Source organism: Theobroma cacao, chromosome 4, assembly GCF_053813885.1.
Source record: "Theobroma cacao isolate CCN51 chromosome 4, ASM5381388v1, whole genome shotgun sequence".
Classification (NCBI taxonomy): Eukaryota; Viridiplantae; Streptophyta; class Magnoliopsida; order Malvales; family Malvaceae; genus Theobroma; species Theobroma cacao.
Window position 1 is genome coordinate 35,560,981 of NC_142642.1, and position 26,008 is coordinate 35,586,988.

At 32.6% G+C, this 26,008-nt stretch overlaps 3 protein-coding genes across 4 annotated transcripts; 1 reads left to right on the forward strand and 2 right to left on the reverse strand.

Moving 5' to 3' along the window:
* Nucleotides 1–6,984: 6,984 nt before the first annotated feature.
* Nucleotides 6,985–11,881, reverse strand: LOC18602744 (E3 ubiquitin-protein ligase PRT1-like). Its single transcript, XM_007034328.3, has 7 exons — nt 11,617–11,881; nt 10,439–10,467; nt 10,182–10,361; nt 9,164–9,556; nt 8,892–9,068; nt 8,115–8,236; nt 6,985–7,469 (listed from the first exon to the last, which is right to left on the reverse strand). The coding sequence occupies exons 1-7, from the start codon at nt 11,745–11,747 to the stop codon at nt 7,062–7,064; spliced, it is 1,440 nt and encodes a 479-aa protein (XP_007034390.3). The 5' UTR covers nt 11,748–11,881; the 3' UTR covers nt 6,985–7,061.
* Nucleotides 11,882–12,473: 592 nt separating this feature from the next.
* On the reverse strand, nt 12,474–20,177 carry LUH (LEUNIG-like protein). Of its 2 annotated transcripts, none has more exons than XM_018119989.2 (19): nt 19,967–20,177; nt 19,776–19,864; nt 19,603–19,662; nt 19,403–19,500; nt 18,801–18,910; nt 18,420–18,703; nt 18,285–18,339; nt 18,040–18,151; nt 17,466–17,515; nt 17,107–17,379; nt 16,545–16,613; nt 16,143–16,373; nt 14,720–14,861; nt 14,534–14,643; nt 14,165–14,314; nt 13,717–13,872; nt 13,499–13,615; nt 13,203–13,400; nt 12,474–12,924 (listed from the first exon to the last, which is right to left on the reverse strand). In XM_018119989.2, the coding sequence occupies exons 3-19, from the start codon at nt 19,632–19,634 to the stop codon at nt 12,781–12,783; spliced, it is 2,331 nt and encodes a 776-aa protein (XP_017975478.2). In that variant the 5' UTR covers nt 19,635–19,662; nt 19,776–19,864; nt 19,967–20,177; the 3' UTR covers nt 12,474–12,780. The 2 variants fall into 2 exon arrangements, with proteins under 2 accessions (XP_017975478.2, XP_007034391.3); XM_007034329.3 differs by having other exon boundaries at nt 16,545–16,616; nt 19,967–20,175.
* Nucleotides 20,178–23,240: 3,063 nt separating this feature from the next.
* Nucleotides 23,241–25,614, forward strand: LOC18602746 (putative polygalacturonase At3g15720). The gene is made up of 9 exons (XM_018119339.2): nt 23,241–23,426; nt 23,543–23,686; nt 23,932–24,096; nt 24,199–24,231; nt 24,344–24,551; nt 24,650–24,731; nt 24,891–24,999; nt 25,114–25,233; nt 25,329–25,614. The coding sequence occupies exons 1-9, from the start codon at nt 23,241–23,243 to the stop codon at nt 25,560–25,562; spliced, it is 1,281 nt and encodes a 426-aa protein (XP_017974828.2). The 3' UTR covers nt 25,563–25,614.
* Nucleotides 25,615–26,008: the final 394 nt, after the last annotated feature.

Below are 26,008 nucleotides of genomic sequence, written 5' to 3' on the forward strand. Positions count from 1 at the left end.
ATTTAAAAAGATAGTTTCATAAATGAAAAAGAATGAGAATGGGACAAAGTGATGAATTATTTAATAAGTAAACAATACCGATGATGGGATGATCGATCGGGGACGCGAGGAGTCGCAATCCCGGGTCGATATTCTCTAGGTTCGGAATCCGAATCAAGACTCCACCAATACGATGGGAGGGCCTCAATTTCAAGATTCCGAAATTCTTAACAAATAAAGAGTTTGACTATACAAAAAAAAATTACTTGATAAAAATAATAAAAAATAATAATAAATAATAATAATTCAAACATATAATGAATAATTAATTTGTGAAAATACAATATACATGACATTAAATAAATAAAAAATAAAATAAATAACAATAAAAAAACAACTAATTTAAAATTAAGCATTGAATATTAAGTGGCATAAACTATAAAAATATGAAGATAAAGATAAAAAAGAATAAAAAAATAATAAATGTATATATAAAATAAGATCTTAGGCATTAGGTTTGAATAAAAGATTGCTTATGAAAAATATAATAATAATAAAAATATATAAATATATAAAATAAAAATAGTATAATAAAAAATATACATATAAAATTTTTTAGAATTATAAACAATTTGTCTAATTATAAATGAAAAACATAAGGACTTAGAACAAAAAATGTAAAGTATGAAAAAAATAATAATAAGAAATAAGAATAGAAAATATCATAATAAAAAAATATAATAAAATAAAAATAATAATTAATTAATAATAACTAAAAAAATATAGATAATTGCATATATATATATATATATATATATATTGCATCATACATATCATTGCATATAAATATTTTTATTTTCGAGTTTAAGCCCCGATGATAGGATCTTGCGAAGGCGAGTATTCCTCGAAAAGTTTCTTAGGTGAAAAGGTGTTCTCGGATCCCACCAGTATGATGGGAGGGCTTGAGAAACATCTTTAATAAAAGGTTTTTGCCCGAATTAGGTTCACTATGCACGAAAACATTATTTTTAAAAAAAAAGTACGATAACTCCGATGATGAGAAATATTCGTCAAATTTGCGAAGGCGAATTTCTCGGATAATTCCCTAGGTGAGAGAATACCCCAAGTCCCACCAGTATGATGGGCGGATTCGAGAAAATATCTTCTATAAAAAGTTATTCGTCTGACATTTTTTTCACGCCATGCATCTTACCTCGCATTTGCATTCCATTTTAGGTCAAATAGGAGATAAAAATAAGTGAATAATAACTAAGAAAATATAGCTAATTTAAAAATTAAAGCCTAATAGGATAATCTAAGAATGGTATCGTTCATGGAACGGACGTCCCGGGAGTGTTAATCCTTTCCCGGGCGTAACTGTACTCCCGAGCCTAGATATAGAAAATCGTAGACCAGTTTAAGGTTCTTTTCGGTGGGTTTAAAATTTATTTAAGTTTTCATCGATTAGAATCAAGTTGATCAATCGCATCTAGTAAAAAAAGATTGGTGACGACTCCTAATTTAATTTTTTTAGTGAATTTTCACATACGCGTCTGGCGATCGGATTTCCGGACCCGCACGTTACGACAGTTGGTTCAAATTACTTTGAGATACATTTCCTTTTAATTAAACCAAAATAATTAATTCTGATTGCACTAGGAAGATTGACAGCTCCGAATATTAATCCTTATTACTATTGGGCAAAGACCCAAAGTTTCTGCATCTTTCAATGACTTCGAGTTCATATGAAAACGTCTAATTTGTCTCTCTTTGAGTTTTTAAGGTCTTGAGATAACTTTTACATACGGTACAAGTTTTTCACTTTAATTATATGTTACAAGCTTGTAGCGGTAGAGTCCAGATTTAAAATTTAAAGGGACGTAAATAAAAATTTTAATTTTTTAAAAAATAAAAATAATATTTTAAAATAAAAAATATAAATATTTTAAATTTTGAGGAGGCAAGACCCTACTAGGCCCCCCTTTCTCCGCCTCTGCAGGCTCGTATATATCTTAGTCAAGATTTCAGAAACGGTTTCTTGGTGGGCACGTATGACCTCCCCGAGTGCTTTTTCTGCTGCCAAAGAAGGACCACGATATGTATACATAAGCCATGATCACGACATGTACATATATATATATATATCTTCTTGTCCTTCTTGAATACACAGTTGAAAGTTGACGATGAATAAGTTAATGTTAATCGAGGAATGAGTGCGTTGGGACAAGAAAGAGAGCGTTGATTACGGTACTTGTACTAGACGGTTGGCTTATGCTAAGGTATTGGACGCTATATGTATGTTGAATTTTTAATAGAAAATGAATTAGCTTTTTTTGTATTCCATCGGCTATGGGAGGATTAGTAATTTGTTTCTTGATGAGGAGGCGATTGGCTCACTTAATAAGCTAGTTATCCAATGTCTTTCAAATTAATACAATCAATCTTAATGTAAACGTGAAACGATCAACACTTATTGATGATATATTAAAATGATCATCGTCATGTTAACATATTTCAAAAATTTTATATTGATAGTCACTAGTTAAATTTAAATTCAATTTTTCACATGGAGTGATTGAAATCTAATTAGGGTCAATTAACTTTGTCATGCATAACCAATTTAACATTTTATATAGACAATTAAATGCCGACGTGGTTGAACTGTGAATAATATCACTGGCGTCCTAGTTATATGTATAGTAACAAAAGGCTTGTAATAAAGTGACAAAGAATAAATCTGATTAATTGCATGTAAAGAAAGGGCTGTCAAAAGTATTGATGACATTGTTCCATACAAAAATTGGTGACTTAATGGGTATAATTAACACTTCATGACTTAAAGTGAAATAGACCATAAAATTTACCCCATTCCAAACGAAGGTTTAGAATTATTGCCATTTATAAAAATTAGGATAAAATATTTTGAACATTTTAAATTTTGATATAAATTATATGAAAGTCTATTAATTTTTAAAATAAACACTCTAACTTAAAAAAATATTTTTCACTTGACATATAGGTCCAGTTATTAGTCAATCGTTTATGTTTTCGTCAACTTATTGACATGATAAAGATAAAAAAATAATTTTATTATTTTTTATTAATTAAAAAAAAGCTCTCCATCAAGGAGTATCTGCCGGTGCTTCCCTTTCTTGGGGAGTTGGGGAGCTCCGATTAATGCTTTTTATTTTTTTTAAATATAATAATAATTTTTTAAGTTAAGAAAAAAATTAGTTTTTTTATTATTTTTGTGTTTCTAGTTTTGAGGTAAAATGTTTATTTCGAAAATTAATAAATTTTCGTGTAATTTTTATTAAAATTTAAAAATTTAAAATATTTTACCTTAAAATTTATATTTCATACTTAACTTTGGAAAATAATAATAAAATAAAATAAAAAATGTTTTTCCCGCCAAAAGAGAGGGGTGGATTGGGAAAGCAAGGAAGTCACGCGCATATGGTAGGCATGCTAGTGAGAGAGAAGTAGGACCTACTACCCACTAATTCCCAATTACAACACCCTAATCTTCTTTCTTTTCATACGAACACAAAGAATCTTTTGGGCAATAGGTTCTAGAATTCCTAGGGCCTACAGCTTAAATTGATTTATCCTTAAATTATATATATATATGTATCTATATAAAAGAAAATTCATTGATTAATAAAGTAGCATCTGACTTGACGGTTAATTTAACATATTTAAAGCTATATTTTTCGTTATTTTTTTCACCTAATAAATTAATTTAGTAAGATAGTAATAATAAAGGTAATATCAAACAAAAAAAATAAAAATCACTATTATTACTTTTTTGTTAGGTGCTACAATTATATACTAATTTTTTGTTACTCTTTAATATAATAAAATTAAGCAACATAGTGACAGTAATAGATAATGTGAAGCAAAAGTAATAAACTTCCTTATTACAAATTTTTATGTACGTGCTATAAGTTTTGGTTATGTGTTAAATTTTTTTTACCTGCTCAACAATTTGTTACACGTTCATGTAAAAAATCAAATAATATAGTAACAAAAATAGATAATGTTAAATAAAAGTGATAAAATTCCATGTTATTAACTTTTTGTTGATATTCATGTAATGAATTAAGTAACATAATAATAAAAAAATAATATAAAATAAAATGATTAAACTCGTAAAATACACTTTAATACTTTTCTTCTTATAAAAGTTAAGAATAAAAAGGGGGTTTTAATTAATAATTAGAGAAAAAAAATTGTCCAAGAATAATTAGAGGGAAATTAAAAAAAAAAAAAAGGAAGAAGAAGGAAGGCATTAATTAAGCCAAACGTGTGACTTGGAAAAAGTAAAAATTCAATGAGCCAATAATGGTTGCCTCGCTTTCACGGGATGTCCCCACCAAACTCCAAAATCTCTTTTCCACGCTCTGCTTTCAACTTTTGTTTTATATTTTCTTATTTTTTTCCAAGATTGAAAGCCCCCAACTTTATGACAACGAGGACTGCTAAATTGCTGCACGACCCACACCCCACGCCCTTTAATGGCGCGTCGATCCACATCCGTGAATTTATGCATCCAACTAGTTTTAATAGGTTTAACATTTCAATCACTTCATTAATAATAATAAGCGAAAAAAAAAGACGTATATTTTTCATGCACTTCAAAAAATACCCTTTAATCCAAACATATTTTGTGTGTATAAATTTAACATTTTCAATTTTACTCACTAAATTATTATGAGATATTTCTTAACTATATCCTAATCCTTTTTAAGATTAAAATTCTTCAAAAAGTTATTCAATCATTTATTTAATTTATCTCGACAGTATTTATTTTCATTTCAATAATATATTAAGATAAAAAATCACTTTTGAATCTAAAATAAATTTTACATTCTAATTATGATAAATATCTTTATTTGTATTATAAAAATACTTTAAGATAATAAATTTCGTAATATGTGTATGAAAAATCATTATAACTCTCTTATAAAATAAAGGTATAGATTTAAGGAAAACATGTACTAACTTGTTCGTCAAAATAGATTCGTTGGAAGAATCATTTTTCGACTCTTTTACTATTCTTATTATTTGTTAGTCAAAGTTATGTATAATTAAGGATTATCAATACCAATTGTAAATATCAACAGAAATAACAAAATTATTTGATACTATAACGTTATCATGCATTCATCTAATAATCTATGGTAGTCAAACAAGTAAAAAACGGGAAAAAAAAAAAAAAGAAGAAGAGATTTCCACATTGAGCCCGTTTTGGAATGGTCAAACATGTAATTAAAATAAGTTAATGGCCAATAAAAAACAATAGTAAGTGGAGCGTGCACGGCACGAGTAACATTTGGACTGTTGCTACTCTTTCCTGTTTGGAACCAAATCATCGGGCGGGAAAGGGAATCCAATGCTACCAGCCGACTTTTTGGCTTTAACAAAATCGGCGACTTTTACGAGCGTCTGGCCGGCGGGATCGCAAATCTGGTGTCGTTTAAGGTGCTGCCTTTTTGTGTTTCACCTCTTCTTCTTATGTCCATTGTGTCTGTGTTAGTACATATACAGTAATTTTAATTTTGTCTCTACCAAGCCATAAAATGCAAGGATGAATAAAAACAAGAAATTATTAATTAATTCAATATAGCTAAAATATTTACATTTAATATATTGTTGCATATATAAATAGGTAAATAATTGAAGGTAACTATAATTATATATCTAAAATGAAGAAAGTGGCACAAAATGGAGGTTAATCATAGTTTATATAACATATATATATATATATATATATATATATATTGCTTCAAATAGTAGTGGTTCATAGGTCAACCATGTTCCAATTTTGTAAAAAGGATTGGAGATAATCTTGATGGCAATCATGTTATCTTGAAATTAAAATCTTGATGACTTATTTATTTTTTTTCAATAAAAGAATAAAAAAAGGTTAAAAGGCACCCATCATTTTGGTTGGAGGATTGGTGTGATTATACTAAGAAGTAAGGAGGCACCCGTGAAGGTGTTCCAATTTGCCTGATTGTTCAATTTTCCTTGAAAAACAAAAGATGAGAAGGAAATAAATTATATTCATGTATAAGAAAAGGTTGTGACAGTCAAGCACTTTAAAGGAAAATAAAATTATACTCACTCAATAATGAGTACTAAAAGGAATCTTGGAATAATCATATTTTATTCTCCTTGGCATGTGAAAAAACAAAACATTAAATTTTTTTTGTATTTCTTAATTATCAAAGCGATAAACAACAAGGCACACGCCCGCACGTGACCGAGCAAGTTTTTGTTTGAACCTTTCTCTAATCCCAATTTGCATAAAATAAAACTCCAATTAAACAAGCATCATTAGCCTCTATAATCTCAATGCATTAATATAATAATCAACTCCCCAAACTCTCATGAATTAAAGGAAAACAAACCATTCATTCTATATTCTTTAATTGAACCCACAATTTGGCCAAGTTGCTAGCTGTGGAACTGCAAATAATTTGAACAAATAATGTTAAACATGAGCAACTGACAATTAAATCATGTGTATTCTGAACTTATGAAGGAAGAAATTTTTTTTTCAATCTTATATTTTATCATAACTAACTAAAAATGATAACATTCATCAAGTTAAAAATTTTATTAATCTTAATTATTTATTAAAGAATTTTATGCATCTCAATTACTAACAATCATTAGGTCAATAAGGTAGTATTTCTAGATATAGTAAATCATCGTTTTATATTGTTCTTGGCTGTTGGAACTGGAGATTTTTAATTTTAAAAGTCATAAAACAAAATCCTGGGGTTGTTTGCTTGGACTGAAACCTTCCAAGAGAAATTCCTCTCAACTGTATTTAAATTAATTATTTTAAAAAAACAAATACTCCTAAATATAAAAATTTATCAGTTTTTACTTTTATGAATAATATGCAGAGACATGATGAATACAGCGATGACCATAACTTGCTACGATCTGCATGATGGGGGCTCGGATTCTGGTATGTTGAACACTTGGAACTCCAAAAAACCATTTAGATACATATAAACAAGGATGTCATAATTATGGATTATCAACCGCGCAACTGTCTTTTAGTTTTAAGTCATTTTTGATGAATTATTATCAAAAGGATCATCAGAGTCATCCTCTTGATCCAATGAAACATCGACCGATAAAATCAAAGTAGGAGAAATCTCTTCAGGCTCTTGAGAACTGTCACCTTGATCTGGTTGAACACCAGCTAACAAGGAAGGAATAAGAGAAGCATCATCCATATGTTCCGGAGCATCTGGGCCCTCCTCACTGGATTGTTCCGAGTTCATCCTGAATATAAAGTCTCTTGGGCTTAAAGGCTCTAAAATTTCAAACTCATGTTCTGGTTTATGCTGCTGATTAAATCGGCCCAGGACCTTAACGGGAGATTTGTAGCATGATTCACATAGGTCAAAACCTATTTCCTCCACACAGTCTTTGCATTTGTATCTCTCCCCGATTATTGGAGACATCTGCAACAAATGCAGAAATTGGCATTCATTAAATGTGTTCTCCAACCAAAACAAACATACAGTGCAATTGCAAAATGATCTACCATCCACTATCCACTAGGGTGGCAGCAAAAAGATGACGAGATTTTCCAGAGTCTGCTCTGGATGTAAGGGGACTTGGCTTCTATTGTTATGGTCATCTGCAGTCAGTTTCAGTACATTATTCTCCGATCTAAAATGTTGTAAATTCTCTTTCATCCTCCACCCTGAGCTCTAAATGTTTATCAATTATTATCACTGAACTGTTTAAAATGGAAAGTTTTCCCCCCGACTTTCAAAAAATAGTTTATCAGAATCACTACAAGGCATCTTCTAATCCTAGTTGGCTAGTCCAAATTACCCTACTAAGCTTGTAACTAGAGACAAAGGGGGTAAAGGGATTTAAAAAATTTGTTACAGTAGAGGGCATTATATGGATGTTTCATATTTTCCAGTAATAACAAGAAACTACCCTTCTAATAAAAGAGTCGCTCTGTTCATACAAATAATGAAAATCAATAAAAGGAAAACTCCATATCTTCCATAATGTTTCTTCAAAGAACCAATTAGCCACTTTGGTGCAAATAACTGAATTTTAATCAGAGATAACAAAAATAAAAAGATTACCCCACAATAATCACAGCCCACTCCAACATGAACTTTTGGTCCATTGCCCAAAAACCATGATGAGTAGATAGCAGTAGAAATTGATGTTGTCCGGTTGGCATGTTGTTCAGTTTGTATTGAACCTGAGCTCAAGTTTAATGGCAGGAATGAGTTCAACTATAAACAAATAATTAAGCATAAAGAAACAAAAATGTATATCAAGTTCAAGCCTTTGGGGGCATCAGTCACACAATACATTTAAACACACCTAGTCGTCAGGCTAATAACGCATGAAAAAGACGACAATCTCACACCTAACCCATAAAAAATGTTGCAATTGAGCACAAGAAAACAGAAAAACAAAGGAACTACATGAGACAGTTAGAGATTTCATTAGCATCCTTTCAAGAGAAGAGAAAAAGTCAGAACATGACCAAGTCACACTGATAAATATTATGACTGCACAAGATAGTACTAAATCTGGTTTGACAAGGACAAGTTCTATGAGAGAGAAATTTGTGTTTTAAGGAAGTGTTTACTATATTTATAGCTAGTTAACAGCTTAGTTACACCTCTTACTTGAGGAGAAGAGCAGCCTACAATCTAAATTACATGTTAAATCCTGAACCCCAGTAAGTTAATAGCTCTTCATAAGGTTTTCAAAAGAAATAAAGAAAAAAGAAAACATATTTCAAATTGAATCTTTTCTATAAGACAGGAAGGAATAGTTTAAATGATCATAGCACCCTAAGCATAACTGATGGTGAAAATAAATGATTCTGAGAGTAGGATACTGACAATTGTTTATTTTGAGTAAGGGCCCTTGTCTTTCCGAATATTTCTCAGGAAACTGCTCCTCCAAGAAATGGTGTAGAATTAAACAAACACTTGCAAATCCATTTGGATGCAAGCTTTGACAAACTTGACACCTAGGGATTTCATCCTTTGGAATAACAAAACAAGATTCACAAAATACTGCACCAAAGAAGAAACATATGTAAATGATTGACAATGGTAGTCCCTAACCCTTTTTAACTTTTGAGATAACAGATAACAGAAATATATACTACCATGGCCACAATTGAGAACCACTGGTCGAAAGAGCAGCCTCTTGCATGCAGGACAGAGTAAATCAGCAACAGAAACCTTCTTTTGATCTCTATGTTCAAAATAATTTCTGATACAACTACTTCCTTGGTTGGGAGCATTTGCAGCATCTTCAGGGTTCTTCAAAGGTGTTGCCAGTTTAATTGGCATGCCATTTTCATCCTGCACAGTTGATTTTGGTGAATCCCTGAATGAGGAAGATTCCCCATTTTTAGAACAACTTTCTGAATAGAAGTCTGTTTGGAGATGAGCAAGGGTATAGTTATTCCCCAAAATATCAGAATTCTCAGTAAACTGTGGTGCAAATAAATTTTGATCAAATTGAGGTGAGAAGTGGCCTGCTCTCTTCTCTTCTTCTGAACAAGGAAAGAAGAAAATAGAAAAAAATTAATATATGAGACATTAATAAATCAAAATACATAAAGCACCAGCATCTTCCTCCCATTCTAGGGGAGATGTCAAATGAACTATCTAAAAATAGAAATTTATAGTCTAATGTATCAACAGTCAAAGCAACATGCAAAATTCAGAAAACTTCTGAGAATTGAGCACCAAAGAAAATGAAACAGATCTCAACATCAACAAAGGAAAGTTTCAACCAGAAATATAATAAGAAGAAAATTCAAGTGAGCTTATATTATTTCCCCAATTTTGGACAGCAAAAAAATCTGATTTCAGGATCAAATTAGTAATAGTTAGCAATTCACATAATCACAGTGTATAAGTATCTGCGATGTTTGGGAGCCGAGTTAAACTTCACGAAAATCGAATCATTTGTTGCTACTACGAACTAGAGATTAAGTCCTTATCACAATAACCAATTTTCAAGCATCTGGTAAATTAAAACTTCACTAAAGCTTTCAAAAGATTCAGTGCATTGACTACAAATTATAAAAGCAATTTTTTTCCTGCAAAAACTAACAATTTGTAAACAGATTTTTGAGCACTTATCAGAATAAAGGAAAGAAGAAACAAAGGTACCTTGCACTTGTGTTTCCCTTTTCTTGTAGGCCATAGGATACAACTTCAGGAGCAAAAAGTGCAGCAATTGACAGATACTTGGGAAATGATTGAATGGGCAACGACAAACGGGACAGTGGGACTCAAGAAAATGATTCATTGCACTGTAGACACACCAGAAGCATGATAGGTGGCCACAGGCTGCAAATATGGAAAGCAAAGGCAGGTTACAGGTAAAATCACATGTGAAAATGTAGTTCAACACAGTGCCTTCTTACCTAATACAACAGGCTTGTATAAGAGTTCCCTGTAACAGAGAAGGGAATTGCCTTCAAACAGGTTGCATATTCAAGGAAAAACAGCTTCAATAAACTAATAACTACGAGGTACCCACAAATTGTAATAAGTTATACACCATTTAAGATAAATGATTAAACTATTAACTTCTGCTCATTGAATAGGTCCATAATTCATTTTTGCTTTATAATTTCCACAGAAAGGGAGAATACAAGCAACATTCAGCCTCTCAAATCCAAATCCTAGTCTCCTAATACACCCAAAACTCATTATAACACCCACTGAATTCACCAAGAACATTAGAAACTCATATAAAAATGTCACTTGGGCTGGCTCATTCCATTTTGCTTTGAGAAAAGGCCTTTTCAACTTCAAGCTTGACAGAAATTAATGATATCCTTGAACATTTTCATTCAACTTTCACAGAGTTTTGACAGACGTGCACTTTCTTCAAGTGATTAGCCACTACTCGACCATAAAGTTGGTTCCAACACCAAAATTGGGGGAAGCATAATACATTAGAAAATAGTCAGATGCAGAATTTTGGGAGTTGAATGTTGGCAAGTTTATTTTTATATTGAGACAAAAATCCACAAACATAAGCTCCTTTTTCAAATCTCAAAGAAGTCATCACTTACTTAGACCAATAAATAGAGCTGAGGTGAAAGTAAAGCACTAAACATATCCGCAAAGATGCCATCAAGCTTTAGATAAGCTTTTTTCCAAAATTTATTTATATAACAAGTCTTATTCCTAGTCCTAAGCTAACTGATTATTTAGAAACAAAAAACAGATGTAGCACAATTAATCTCAAAATAAAACCCAAAATTGGTATATATATTTTTAATCACCACAAGACAAAGACAAAGTCTCAAATCTCAATAGTTCATAGTATCATAGCTACTGCATAGCCTACTTCCTAAATCCTAACATGAATTCGGAATAAGCATATATAACCCTAAGTAAAAAGTGCAGCTATAATTCCATAAACACTAAAAATTTACTATTAAACTCATAAAAAATTATATAAAATGATAAAAACAAATTTCTAAATAAAATTAATCCTTCCGATAAGATTATTATCAAACAAGTTTACCCTCCCTCCCATATTAGATACTTCATCGAGAACTAAAGCCAGGAGAAAGGGGCAAGAACTGACAGGCAAATGCAACATTGGAACTCGTCAGGAAATTCCTCAGACGGAAGGTTATCGATTCCTTCTCCTTCTTTTTCTTTGTCTGTTTCCATTAGGGTTTTATCCATATTCACGTCGTTTTCCTCTTTTTCCATTTTCTGAAACAGGGAAAAAAAAGAAAAAGAAAAAGAAAAGAAAGTGATGAGAGCGGAAAGGGAAGGAGGGGAGGCGAAGGGAATCGTAGGAGAAGGGGGGAAAGGGTAAATTAATGCTCAGAGGTGGCCAACAATTTGGGCTGGCAAGTTGCTGGTGCTGCTGCCAACAGAGACGCCTTTGCCTTATCAGCTGGCTTACTGGCCCTACCTACTTGGGCTTCCCTCTAATTTTGACTTCGGCCCATTTCAACTCTGGCCTTACCGACCTTTCCATTTTTTTTCTTTTTTCCATATTTTTTATGTTTAATTTGTATTTAAAAAAAAAAAACCTCCACATGAATCAATTATATTTTTCTCCTGTAGAAAGTAGTTGAGAGTACTTGCAAAGCCCATGCCCTCCATTTAATATATATATATATATATATATATATATATTCAAATTGCATTTTCTTTATGTAGAATTTTCTAATAATAAAGGGAAGGTGTACAAATTGCAAAACTAAAAAATTAAATAAATAGAATGCAAGGGATGTAAATGTAATCCGCAATATAAATTTGTAATAGAAAGTTTAACAAAACCATTCTGCTAAAAGAAAGAAATGAAATTTAAAAAAAAAAGGTGACACGTTGGAAACATCATCGTTTGGTCCGTTTTAAGTTATAACATAATATTTTTACAATTTGATAATTTATTAACAGTAAACTCTACTGTCTACATAATGTACATAAAAAACGTCCAAACCTGAATCAAATCTCTTCTATATCAGAATAATCGCCAAGCCAGAACAAAATTAACTGTCTTTCAACATATTTAGTTAAATAAAGCACTCAGATAAACCCGCATTGCAAGACCGGAAACTGACATCCACCTTATTAAGCTAATGAAAAAAAAAAAAAAAATCAAATCAAATGAAAAGTATGCCGTGGATTTTCCATTTCCTTCCCCGCTCACAAATCTTCCGCTGCTGTTGAGAATTAAAGACACAGCAGACTTGTTACCGGAGAATTGGATCCACCTCAAAGCCCTGTGGAGTTATTTCCAGATTTTAACGGATTTGTCGTAACTGGCAGAGGCCACCATCCCTGTTACTTGTGACTGTGCCAGGGCTGATATCACACATTCGTGAGCTGTTATTGTCAAACACTTATTCTCAGCCGTGTTCCAAAGCTCCAACGACTGCAAAAGATAAGTTTAAAGGGAAGAGAGAAAAGAAAAGGAAATTAGCTATCGTGAAATATGTCATAGTACAACTTTAGACTCTGTATATAGTGGATTGCATATTCTATTAAGGTCAAAAGATTTCATATTGTTTGCAAAATAAGTAGACAGCTATCTATGGAAATGGAAATAGAGCCACCAACCATCAATAGTAACGAGTAGTGTAAATTGAAATGAACAATGGCAATGATATCAATTAGTTCTTGACATATCACCAGAAGAACAAGAAATGGCACCTGATAGCCACCAACAACCAAGAGAGCAGGAAAGCCAGGATGAAAAACACAAGACTGAAACTTGTTTCCACTGGAATTGAGCTCGTGAATGCACTCGCCCGACGCCAGTGACCACACTCTGACAGACTCTTGACTGACAGATGCTAAAAAGTCTCCATTTGTGTCCCAACAAACAGAGTGTACCTCTGACGAGTGTCCCTGGGAGTCAAAAAAATACCAAAATTGATTACCTGAAACCTAAGAATGAAGTAATATACTCTTGCTTTACTAAATTCCAAATTTAACAATATTTCTACCTGCAGTAAGTGTATCCTTCTTTCAGCCTCTACATCAAAGATAGACACAACATTCTCTGCTGCTGCTGCTAGTAACTGTCCTATTCTTGGTTGAAATCTGACATTAGTGCTGCCTCCCTGCTTCATTTAGTGAAAGCAATTTAGATGAAAAACCTCATAACCAAAAGAACCTTCAGTACTTCAAAAAAGGACAAAGCTTAAGGATTTAGAAGGCTAGCCTTGGAGCTATGGGTGCAAGAACGCTGATTGATATTCCAGAAGCGAATCTCACTATTACCATCACAAGAGCAGAAAAGTTCATTCTTCTTAGGGTGGAAATCAAGGGACATAACTTGTGCTGTATGCCCCATACATTTCCAGATGCAAAAACTTGGCTGCAAAAATGACAAAATCAAGTGCCCCTGGTATGTGAGCTATAATATTCATCAACATTTGAACAATGTAGAATTCCTAAGTCTTTTCTATAATAGTAACAACTTTGCTTCTTGTCTTCCAGCAAACAATGTCAGTTTTGATGGTGTGAGCATTATTTCAGCATAGACAACAGGTGGAAAGTGTAGTCTATATAAACCTGAACGAAGACTGACACAAAAGAAACAGGCAAAGAGGGACAAAAAAAAAGAATTACACACATAAATGGAAAAATAAAATAGTGAGAAGTTATACTTGTGTAGCATCCCAAACTCGCACTGTTGTATCAAAAGAAGATGTTGCCAGCTGAGTGGAATTTGGTCTGAAGCGAATATCAGTTATAAGATAAGTGTGTTCCTCTGGTGTGCATTCAGTTTGCAGAGTTTCCATGTTCCAAAGAACAGCCTACTGACAAGAAATAGACAAGCATGCACATCATTTTTCCATACTTCCACTAAAGTCCATTTTTTTATTAATCATAAATATTCTCACAACTGTACTTCTGAGGATCCAAGGAATTTATGAAAATAAAACAGTCAAAATAACAACAATAAATGATAATTTGAACTTATGTGGCATATTACATAAAAAAATCCATACATTGCATTCTACAATGCATTATACCTTCTTGTCATGACCAGCACTGGCCAACAGCTTTCCATCTGAAGAGAAATGACAGCAGGTGACTTTGCTATTGCTTTTACGTATTGAACCAACTTCATTGAAGCTAAAACCTGAAATGCAGAAAACAGGTCATTGTTTTGGTCAACCTGAAGAATGTGCTGATGAAAGTATGAGATCAATTATTACCCTTTGAAGTCTCAGTAGCGTGTTCAGAAGGGTTTCGTTTTAAGGTGCCAAACAAATTGCCTCCATCTCCATCATCATGTGAGAGAAAAGATTCCACATTGTCATCCAAGGAGCCAACATCTCCAAAATGTTCCATGTCTTCCTGCAATTAGGAATTATATCATAAGCAGATACATTGAAATGACTTATTCAAGGCTACACTTAAGATACACGGTCCAATTCTGACAGGAAATTAAGTGCAGGGCAGCATGAGAAAAGGCAAGGCAGATGAATTACAAAAATGGAAGAATAATAGTGAAGAAACAGGGGCTATTGTCCAGGTTTATTTGCTTGATCAGAATATTCAATCACACTTGACTCTGAACAAGAAAGAAAGAAAGACAAGTAAGAAAGAGAAAGAAATAAAAAACAACTAGATATCAAGAAACAAAACCCTGATGAAACTTGCTAACAACAAAATTTCGTTTAGAAATGGTCAACACTGCCATATTCTTCAACAAGAGTATTAGGATCCTATTGTAGCCTTAAACCCGTATCAAATTATTTCCCTAGGAAACAAAACATAGCCATCTGTTAAGCCCTAACAAGAGCCCAACTCAAGAGGACCAAAATATCCAAAAAATTCTAATACTATAGAATGAACAGCTCCTGAATGAAGACTGTCATGAATAGCGTACAATGCTATATTACAACACCTAGATTCATCTTTAACCATTCAAACAAAAACAATAAATTAAAAATCCTACAAATTGAAAGACTTAAAAACAAGTTATCTAAATTCTTAACAATTTCCACAGAAAAAATAGTGTTCGAGCAAAGGATATTGTGCCTCCATCCATGTCACATCTATGGCATCAATACTTCAGCCAATATACAGAAGCAATATTTAAACATGGCAAGCAACATACACCACATCATTCTCAAGACAATAAGCAAGGATATTCACAATAGTGATCAACATTACCAGCAATTCTAAGTTGCATGAAATGCGATGAGAAGGGCATCGTGGATCAAAGTTTCAGATGTTAGAACACGATATTCCATCTTATATAATCCAAACCATAGAATGCTAGAATATAAGCTTTTTCTATCACTTATTCATCATTTTTTAACAAGTAGATCAAAAGCATTTTATTTGGTGGTTAATTAACTCTGACAACAGCAAGAAGTATAAGAAGTTGGTCAGGCCTGGTACATCCACAAGAATGCACATAATAACGGTCATAAGATGGGGTCTATCAAATATAAAACTTCACTGGCTTTCCAAGACCAATGATAATTTGCTGAGTACTCCATAATAATTTTGCATCCAAAAGTTTTATGCAAGCTGCATGAATGTGGGAATACTTTGGGGTTATAAGTATTGCAGGTTCAAAAAGTCTACTACCAATGCATGAGTTGGCTATAAACTAGGACTACATACCAGCTGGTTGGTTGATGATGCAATACCACCTGTTCCATCAGATCCATACATCATCAAATTTTTTGACATGCTACTACCATGCTGCATATTGCCCACCATGGCCACTCCATCACCAGGTGTATGAGTTGATGGGGTTGATGGCTGAGAGTTAGGGGAAGGACCTACTGTGTTTCCGGTACCAGTACTATTAGCAGGTCCAGAAGATGAAGGCCCTTTTCTTTTCCGGTTATTCTAACACACCATACAAGTAATAGTTGTCAATTTACAGGACAAGGAGGGAATAAAAGATAAAGCATCAGGAAATGTTCCCATCACAAATGCATGTGAGTTTTTATGGAGACCAGCTGTGCTGTAACAAGAAACATTGTGATAACCAAGAAACAAAACATAAGTAAGCTCAACCTGCTGCACTTGCTGCATCTGCAATGGGTCTTGTTGAGAGGACGATTGTCTTATTGGTGGCATGTTCATCTGCTGAAAAACCACAAAAAGGCTCAAATGAAATTAAGCACAAAGAGCATTGACCACTCTTAACCAACTTTATACCAATTAGGACTTGTCAAGAACTACTGAACTAGTGCAACCATCATTATATGCCATACCAAAATAAAGTTTGCCATAAATTTAAAGAGAAAAAGTATAAAATACGCACCAAACAACTGAGTGGCATGTAGAAGAGTAATGGCATGCATATAAAGGCACGGCAGATAGTAATGGTATGTAATACTTGTCACAAGTATCTCTAAAGACAACTTTATTTATTTATTTATTTTTCTCTAGAACATGTAATTGAAAGACGAGCATGTACATCTCATCCATTAACAAGATTGCAGGATACAGCAACTTTTGCTCAACTGAACCTTAAGCACTTTCTTGTCAATTTTGAATATGAAAACGATTAGGGTGTCTTTGGATGTAGGAAGTAATAGAAAAGTTATAACTGGTTCGGGAAGGGAAATCTTACTTTTGATGAGGTTGATTGCATTGGAGACCCTATAGATCCATCATTGGCAGTTGGCTGGCCCTCTTTCGTATTTAAGGTGCCTCGAGATAATCCTGAAAATCTTTGAGGATCCATATCTCCGTACATTGGTGAACTACCCAGATTTCCTTGCGTCTGGACCTGTGCCAAGAGCTGTTGTTGTTGCTGCTGTGGCAAAAGCTGAAACTGGTTTGCATTCTGTAGAAATGGCTTTTGCACTTGTGTGCCTAAACTTGGCCGAATTTGATCAATGCCCTGTAATTTTAGTTAAGGAGTCAGTTAAGGAACCACTCAGATATTGAAAATAAAGACAATGGACAGAAGTCCAGTTTAGAACTTACTGTTAATGGCCAACCCTTCAATGGAAGGCTACCAACTCCAGGGTTCAAACCTTGACGAAGAAAAATAAGCATGGAAGTATGAGTATATTTACAAGAATGTCTTAACTTAATACACCACAGAGCCAAAGCTATTAGATATGTTGCCTTCATCTCATAAGAATAATAAACTTGATGGAAAAAGATAAGGCAACTTCATGCAGGGTTTTCTGAGTAGATAGGTCAAACTAGAGGATCACCGGATCATCTTAAGTTACAGCAGCACTAAGCATAATATCAGCAGCTCAAAAACAAACACCTAGCCTATTGGCTTTTCTATTAAAATTTTTGGGATCATAGTCCACAAGTTCAGAGAAGCACGTCAGTTGAATATGGGAGGAAAGATGAGAAGGTCTGTGATGAAACAAACAATATATGTTTCTGTTAAGCTGAATGGCAATGGCATAACAGTATACTAAAGCAATAAATCCATGAAAAAAAATACATAATCAGAAGTCTGGGTTAGGGCAATGAAACTCATTAGTATCCAGTCGGGTGACTGGTGCGAAGAGAATGTAACACTATCAGCTATAATTACCAGTGTTTCCTATTCCAGGTTTCGACTGCATGATTCCCTGTCCATAAATTGAAGAAGGATCCATAGGCATGGATCTCTGCGTACCACCCAAGTTCACTTCACCTTTAATGTCCTGCAAGGAGAAAACAATTAAAGAATCATTAGTTCAACCAAACTGAAAGAGTATAATAGGGAGGTTGCAAATTTTGCAGCAAATGCAGGAAAATCTTTATCCAAGTAGCAATAACAGTTTGTAGAGTCTTTGCCTGAATTTGCTGCAATGCTGCAGTTACACTTCCATGGTTTCCTTGAACCAGCTGACTGTGTCAAGAGACAGAGAGTTTGTGTGTGTCATTAACCAGAAAAAGGTTAATTACAATAAAATTTACAAGTACATTTACCCAGGATGATTTGTAGCTGATTTTAAGAGGGCCATCCTAGCATCAAGAAGTGGCTGGGATGTCTCTGAATTCATTGCATTTGGGTGTTTCATGCGCTCTTCATACATTTTTGCTGCCAATGCACTTGCATTTGACTGCCCAAGCATTCCTTCAGAACCAATAGCATTTACAGGACCACCCAGAGTAGGATGATTAGGATCCCTACGCTGCAACTGAGCTTGACGCATCAGCTGCAACTGCTGCATCTGCAGCTGTTGTTGCTCCTTTGCTTTAATTTGCTGTGCCTGTATATAAATACCATAATGGTTTGAGAACAATCAATGTAAATTGCACAATTTACAAGAATTTACAACAATACTTGTTAAAGTTGTAGAAAGCTACCTCAATGTATGCTGCAGCAGCCTCTGAATGCTTGTCATTTGTTCTCGATATAAATATGTCCCAAAAAACAGACCACCACTCAAAAAGAAACCCACCAGGAGCATCAATCGCTGGATAAATAAGCAAGTTCTACATGAATCAGTAATCACTTACTCAAACTAAATTCCCTCAACCAACAATATGCTACACTTACTACTACATAACCAGGTGACTAGAATCAAGTATAACCTTTAATTTCAAAGCACAAATCCCTATCATACCATAACTGATTTAAAAAATAAAAGCAAAACAAATTCTTCCATCCGATTAAAACCTATGGTACATGCACCTGGGATTGGGCATCTGACACAGGAATACCACATTTGGGCAATATTTACATTAACGTTGAGGATCTAAGTGTCATACATATGTCAATTTAAAGTGTCCAAGAAGTGTCACCCGCAGGTACATTAAAGTGAATTGAAGAGTCCGAGTAACATAGGCTAAAACAGATTCATATAAAAACTCAATATTGTCCTTTTCAGCATAAAAAATCTTCACTCACTTAATTTAATGACTTAAATAAACAGAATTTATACATTTCTGTCAAAGCCAATTCTTACCTACTGGATCCGGTGCGACTTTCCCTTCTGTCATGAAGGACTTTGCAGTGGCATGCAATTTTTTCTTCACCAAATAATCATATATATAAACATCAAGCCTACCAACCAAAAAAAGATAAAAAAAAATAAAACATAAATTAAGGACTCAATTAAAATAAAAATAAAAATAAAATTCATTTTGTGAAATAACATATAATTACATCTTATCTGCCTCCCAATTACTCTGCGCCATCTTTTCAGCCCAAAAACAAATCAATTAACTGTTCAAAACAACACGAACAACCATAAAATTGATTTGAAGTAAAATAAAATTTCAATTTTTCCATAAAAAATTACAATTGTAAAACCCGAAGCTACATTGATCAAAACTAACCTTAAAGAAAGCAATTCAGCTGGATCAAAGCCTACATTACCATTCTTGAGCTCGTGAACAAGCGATCTTTATCGATCAACCATTGGTTTCTGCATTCAAGAAGAAACAATTCCAAAAAATTCAATCAAAATTCACATATTTCTTTAAAGTATCTTAAAATTGACGAAATTAAAGAGAACAGAGCTCGATACCTTTCGACTTACGGAAGTGGCAGCTAAAAACAGAAAGGAAAATTACTTAATTAGGGTTTTTTTATTAGAAGAATTGAAATTTATGAAGCATCGAAGTTCAGAGTACTGTTTTAACAGGAGAAAATAGGAGAGTTGGGATGAGATCCGAAGCGCAGATTCGAGTGCTCGGAGTCTTAGCTTATGAGCCGAATCTGAGGTTCGGAAGGTTTTGTTAAGAGGGGATGGTGGAACCCTTCCCTCAGTTTTCACTTTTCACTGCCGAAGCTAATGGGACCCGCCACATGCGTGGATATAGATATTTTTCGTCTTTGCTTTTTCCATGAGTAAATAAATATTTTTTTCTAATTTCTCAAATTTTAAATCTAAATTACTGAATTTATTTGAAAAAATTCCTGAGTATAATTTTTTATTTAAAAAAAGAAGATTTGAATTTAATTTTTAAAAATTAAATTTTCTTAAATTTGAAATTGTTCTAAAATATAAGCAATATGTCATAGATATAGGTTATTCAAAATTCAAATAGTCAAATCAATTTTATTTACATATGACTTAAAAATTTTTATTATCCACAGTTGACTTTTTGTTACAAATTATCCATTGATGTGAGCCATAGAAAATAGTTTATTTATACAACAATGTAATATACATTGCATTTTAAATTATACTAATTTTAACTAAACTTTGATTCCCTTATACAAAATTAAAAATAATGACTAACAAAATTAAATGAATTGGTTAAAATTTATAAACATAATATTTAAAAAAAACTCTTAATTATTTAAAAATATTTAAATATATTTAAATTTTTAATACATTCAATTAAATCATTATATTTTTATTTTAAATCAATTAAGTATTTACTAATGATTAATTAATTATCATTAATTATAATTTTATTTATCATTTTATGTCATGTGATGATAACGTGACATGATAATATGTTATAATATGTGGTAAAGTAACATACTAACATGGCATAATAATATGAAAACATGACATTTTTTACTATTCATATCAGTAGAGTTACATATGCATTAAATGAGAACAAAGCAGTTAATCAACTATTAATCATAAAAATTTATTTGATTTAAAATAAAAGTACAAGGACATAACTAAACAAAATAAAAAAAATTAAAAACTTATTTAAATTTTTTAAAATAGTTTATAAATTAAAATTTATGCTAAATTTATATAAACGAAGTTATTTGATTTCTTTTTAATTATGTATTGCTTCATTGTTTCTTATCTACACTTTAAAAAAAAAAAACTCAAATAATATATTTTTGAAAGCATAATCACTTATTTAAGTGTTTATTTTCATGTATACATAATATAGTACACATGAAAATTGAATGACCTAAACTGGTTGACCTTTTTTTTTTAATATTGAGAGAAAAAGATTTGTATTTGATATTTTCAATAGAAAATTATATAGTAATTACCAGATCAGATATTAAATTATTAAATTATTTAACTATTAAACAAACAAAGTATTGATGGCTAATAATCTTTTCGTAACTGATCTGAAACTTGTTCAAACTCGATGTTAAGCTTAATAAGCTTGATGAACAAATCTCAATTTGATTTTCAGACTTATTAAATAAATAGTGAAGTTTGAATCTAAATTAGAAAAAAATTATAAATTGTTTAAACTTGTAAAATTATTTTTGAATAATTTACACATGATGCCACTGTTTCTTTCATTATGATTAAGAATGACTAATGGAGGACAATATATTTTTAAATTTTAGAATCTAATATTAATAAATTTTAATTTTAAGAGCATTTTAGGCAAAAAAAAATTAATTGATGCCTATCGAGATTAATAAAATTGCGAAAATAGTATTCATCTTTTTTTAATATTAAAAATAGCACATTAAAAGATAAAATATTTTTGAAAGTAACTATTTAATTAATTTTAACCAATGTCCATAAATCTATTATTCGGAATTTATAATAAAAGTGTATATGGATCGTATTTTAATGAAAAAAATTCTTCAATTAGTTCAATGATAAGAATTGCTTAATTATAACAAAATAATTTTTGAGATATTAATCATTATCTTTCAAAATTATGAACTTTAACATCCTTCGTCGAGGTCAAACGACAGAGGTAGTCTAGATGTACAGCCAAATTATGATCCAAGTAATATTAATTCAAGATTTCATAACATTAATTTGTTCTTACCTCGTATGCCAATTTCAGCGATTTTCTCTTTGACTTTTTGCAACTTTACAATTTATTAATGAATTAACATACCATTTTTGAGATTTTTGTCTTTCATCCAACGATGAATAAACCATTACATCAATTCAGGTCAATATCAATCTCTAAAATAAATTCATGCATTAAATCAAATCAAAAGATTTTTTTCCATAAATTTGTTAATAAAATTTAGATAATCTCATTCTTACATACTCAATCCTTAATTCAAGACATTTTCCTTCACGTTATTGTGCAATGATCTCATTGTATTAAGTCTTTCATCCATGGAGGAGAGAGAATGTTTACCTCCACTTTGATATATCTCACAAAACCTCATACCGGTGAAAAATAGATAGATTTTGATTTATGTTCAAAATTCATCTCAATTTATCATATCAGTGATATAATTTTTTATTTATAAATTCAAAACTTAATTCATATTTCTTTTATACAAAATCCGTGACATCGTGCTCTGCCTACACTTTTAAATCATATTTTTTCCCTTCAATTTGAAAATTTCAAAAGGCATAGCCATCTAAGTTTTAAGGGAGATGCTTTCATTTTATTTTTTGTACTCACTGTAACATACATCATTAAAAAATAAATCTCGTAAATAATCAGTTTTTAACCAAGATATAAACACTACACTGTTAGTATTGAGACTATTGTTTTTGGTAAATAATCAGGCGTGGTAAGCTTCAACACCAGGGATGATAGCATTAATTAAATAAAACAACAAAAGCTTATATCAATCAGAATTCAACAAATGTACCAAAATTAGAAATTTCATCAGATAATTTCAAATATTGCAAAGAAATCAGGCCAACAACTGGCCCTCAAGGAATGCAATCAACTCTTACTTAAAGGGTAATCAGAATATCAATTATTGGCATATTTAACATATTCAAAGGGATTATTTACCTGATATTGCTACGTAATTTGCGTCAATGGTGTTACCAATATTGCAATTTATATAATATCACCTCCAAATATTTTTCTTGGTCTTCAGAAAATTCTAGTCATGATTTTTTTCTTTTTCCAGAGTTCCCTTAGATAATTTAGTTAATCATGCGAGGTGTTATTGCTTTTACTGTGTTTCTTTTGCTTGCTTCATCCTGTTCATGTAGCAGGCTGATCATGCCTTCAACGACGGATTATGCTCGCGCTTCTGGAAAGGAAATCCAGAGTGTAACAACATATTTTGACGTTGTGGATTATGGTGCGGCTGGAGATGGCCAAACAGATGATTCAGAAGTAAAATTCCTGCTCTCTCTCTTTTTTCTCTCCTCCATGTTTACGTGTCATAATTTAATTTCCTAATAAAAAAGAAAATGTTGACTGTGTTTTTGACTGCCCTGTTGAATGCGAAGGCATTCAACAAAGCTTGGACAGATGTTTGTAGTGCAAATACGAGTCAAGAGGCTGCAACCCTTCACGTGCCGCCAGGGAAAACATTCCTGCTGAAACCAGTTGCTTTTAAGGGTCCATGCAAGGCCAACAGCATTCATTTTCAGGTAAAATTTCTTCAGGCACACCCAAGTTGTTCCGATGCTGATAACTTTCTTCTTCACGGATTACATTTCAGTATGTATTGATACGAGAAAAAGGAGAGTTTTAAGGGGTTGGTCATTATTGTAAGAATACATATATTTTTTGTCAAAAAAAAAAAGGAAGATATTTGGACCTGTTCGTCTTCTTTTAACATTCCAATTTAGAATAACTTTGCTGTATATTGCCATGTTATGTTTGTTTGACGCAGCTTCGAGGGACACTCATTGCACCCCTAGGCACTTCCTGGTCAGGTGATACGTTAAACACTTGGATTCAGTTCGCATGGATTGACAATCTTATCCTTGATGGAGATGGGAAGATTGACGGGCAGGGTTCCGATTGGTGGAAATCTTGCATGATAAAGGCAACTTTTGTAAGCACTTGTTACTTCATCACCCCTAACCCAATTAATCTTTTCCTTTCACCTTAATATTTCATCAATCTAACGTCTGAAAACATCCATTTTTATTCTCAGGGGTCTTCTATTAGCTGCCAGCAGCGACCCGGAGTAAGTTTCCCCTTTAATTTCAGAGAAACTTCATGCTAAATTAGCCACTTTTTTTTATGTTAACTACTTTCTCCTGGTACTACTTTTTTTATCATTCATCTGTCATTTGTAGGCTCTAAATTTTTACGCCTGCAATGGACTTCGATTACATGGACTCACCCATCTTAACAGTCCAAGGACCCACATTGCTATAAAAGGCTGTGTAGGTGTCAGCATATCTAATATCCACATTATTGCCCCTGAGGACAGCCCAAACACCGATGGAATAGACATTGCTACTTCCAGCAACGTTGTAATTCAAGATTCTCGCATTGGAACTGGTAAGCAAGCAAACTCCAAATACAAAACCTTTTGGTACAACATTCAATAGTTTCTTCTTTTTTTTTTTTTTACTTTTTTGCATTGTTTGTTCCACTAGGTGATGACTGTGTTGCGATCAATGGTGGCTCATCTTTTATCAACATCACTGGTGTTGACTGTGGACCGGGCCACGGTATCAGGTCTCTGTTCAATACCCTGTTTTCTTTCACTCTTGAAACAAAAAACTTTCTCTGCTAGAAACGTTTGGAAGGGCTATTTGAGATTTTATTAAACATTTACTTCATTTTGAGTAGAGCTTGAGTTGCCAGCTTACCCATAAAATCTCTCTCCATTTGCAGTATTGGGAGCCTTGGTGACGGTGGAGCTAATGACACAGTTGTAGAGGTACATGTAAACAGCTGCAACTTCAATCATACTCAGAATGGAGTAAGAATCAAGACATTTCAGGTAATTAAAATTGAAGTGATGAAAAGACTAATCCATAAACGTTTATTATCAGATTTTCATTTTCGCTCATTGCTGAAAGCCTGAAAATGGACTTATATGAATAAAATTTTGTAGAACCGATCAGGTTTTGCCAGGAATATCTATTTCGAGCACATCGGCTTTGACAACGTCGGAAACCCCATTATTATTGACCAGTTCTATAAAGATAAGGGCAAACCTCCTCAAGAAGTACTGGTAAAATTTCCTCTCATCCATATAATTAGTTCGTATCTCTTTAACCTTTTATCTGAGGCATAATCATTTGTTAGATATATATGATATTGATACAGGAAACAGCTGCAGGGATTCAAGTGAGCCATGTTACCTACTCTGATATTCACGGATCATCTGCCAGCGATGTTGCTATCGATCTGAGCTGCAGCAATGTTGTGGGTTGCAGCAACATCGTAATGGATAATATTAACATAACATCAGCTGTTCCTGGTCAGGATATCCATGCCTTCTGCAAAAATGCTCAGGGAACTGCTGCTTCAATACACCCTGAAGTACCATGCCTGTCGTGATCCTCTTGGGCTATAATATTCATGTACGCCACAATATTATGTTCACTAAGATTGTTACTTGTACCCTTTGAAGGAGTAGATGCAGAACCAGTGTTGAAGGGCAGGAATACAAGTATTTACATGGCGTTTAAATTCTATGTTTCTTTAATTCCATGCATCTAATTGATATAAATCATATTACGTTATCCTCAAACTGTAATTTTTTTTAAAAAAAAAAGCAATATTTCATATATTGACTATCAACATGGAGAGCATGACTATCTGATACAAATCTTTAACCTTTTTATTAATAAACAGAAGACTTGTTTCAATGTAATTAACATCCAGGTTCTGCCAAAGATACAACGTTTCAAGTCCTTCATTGTTTACATTTCCTATCAGCCTTTAGCTGATATCCAAACATTGAGCTCTCTTTATACCGGAGCTGGTGATCAAGCATGCAACAC

Excerpts from the sequence above, each read along its gene's own strand:
- LOC18602746 (XM_018119339.2), top strand. The coding sequence starts at position 23,241 with ATGCGAGGTGTTATTGCTTTTACTGTGTTTCTTTTGCTTGCTTCATCC. Across the intron at positions 24,552-24,649 it reads AGATTCTCGCATTGGAACTG|GTGATGACTGTGTTGCGATC; the intron begins GTAAGCAAGCAA and ends TTGTTCCACTAG. Across the intron at positions 24,732-24,890 it reads GGACCGGGCCACGGTATCAG|TATTGGGAGCCTTGGTGACG; the intron begins GTCTCTGTTCAA and ends CTCCATTTGCAG.
- LOC18602744 (XM_007034328.3), bottom strand. The coding sequence starts at position 11,747 with ATGGAAAAAGAGGAAAACGACGTGAATATGGATAAAACCCTAATGGAA. Across the intron at positions 10,362-10,438 it reads ATACAAGCCTGTTGTATTAG|CCTGTGGCCACCTATCATGC; the intron begins GTAAGAAGGCAC and ends CCATATTTGCAG. Across the intron at positions 8,237-8,891 it reads CTTACTCAAAATAAACAATT|GTTCAATACAAACTGAACAA; the intron begins GTCAGTATCCTA and ends ACTTGAGCTCAG.
- LUH (XM_007034329.3), bottom strand. The coding sequence starts at position 19,634 with ATGGCGCAGAGTAATTGGGAGGCAGATAAGAT. Across the intron at positions 17,380-17,465 it reads TGAAGGGTTGGCCATTAACA|GGCATTGATCAAATTCGGCC; the intron begins GTAAGTTCTAAA and ends CTAAAATTACAG. Across the intron at positions 13,401-13,498 it reads GAAGGATACACTTACTGCAG|GGACACTCGTCAGAGGTACA; the intron begins GTAGAAATATTG and ends TTTGACTCCCAG.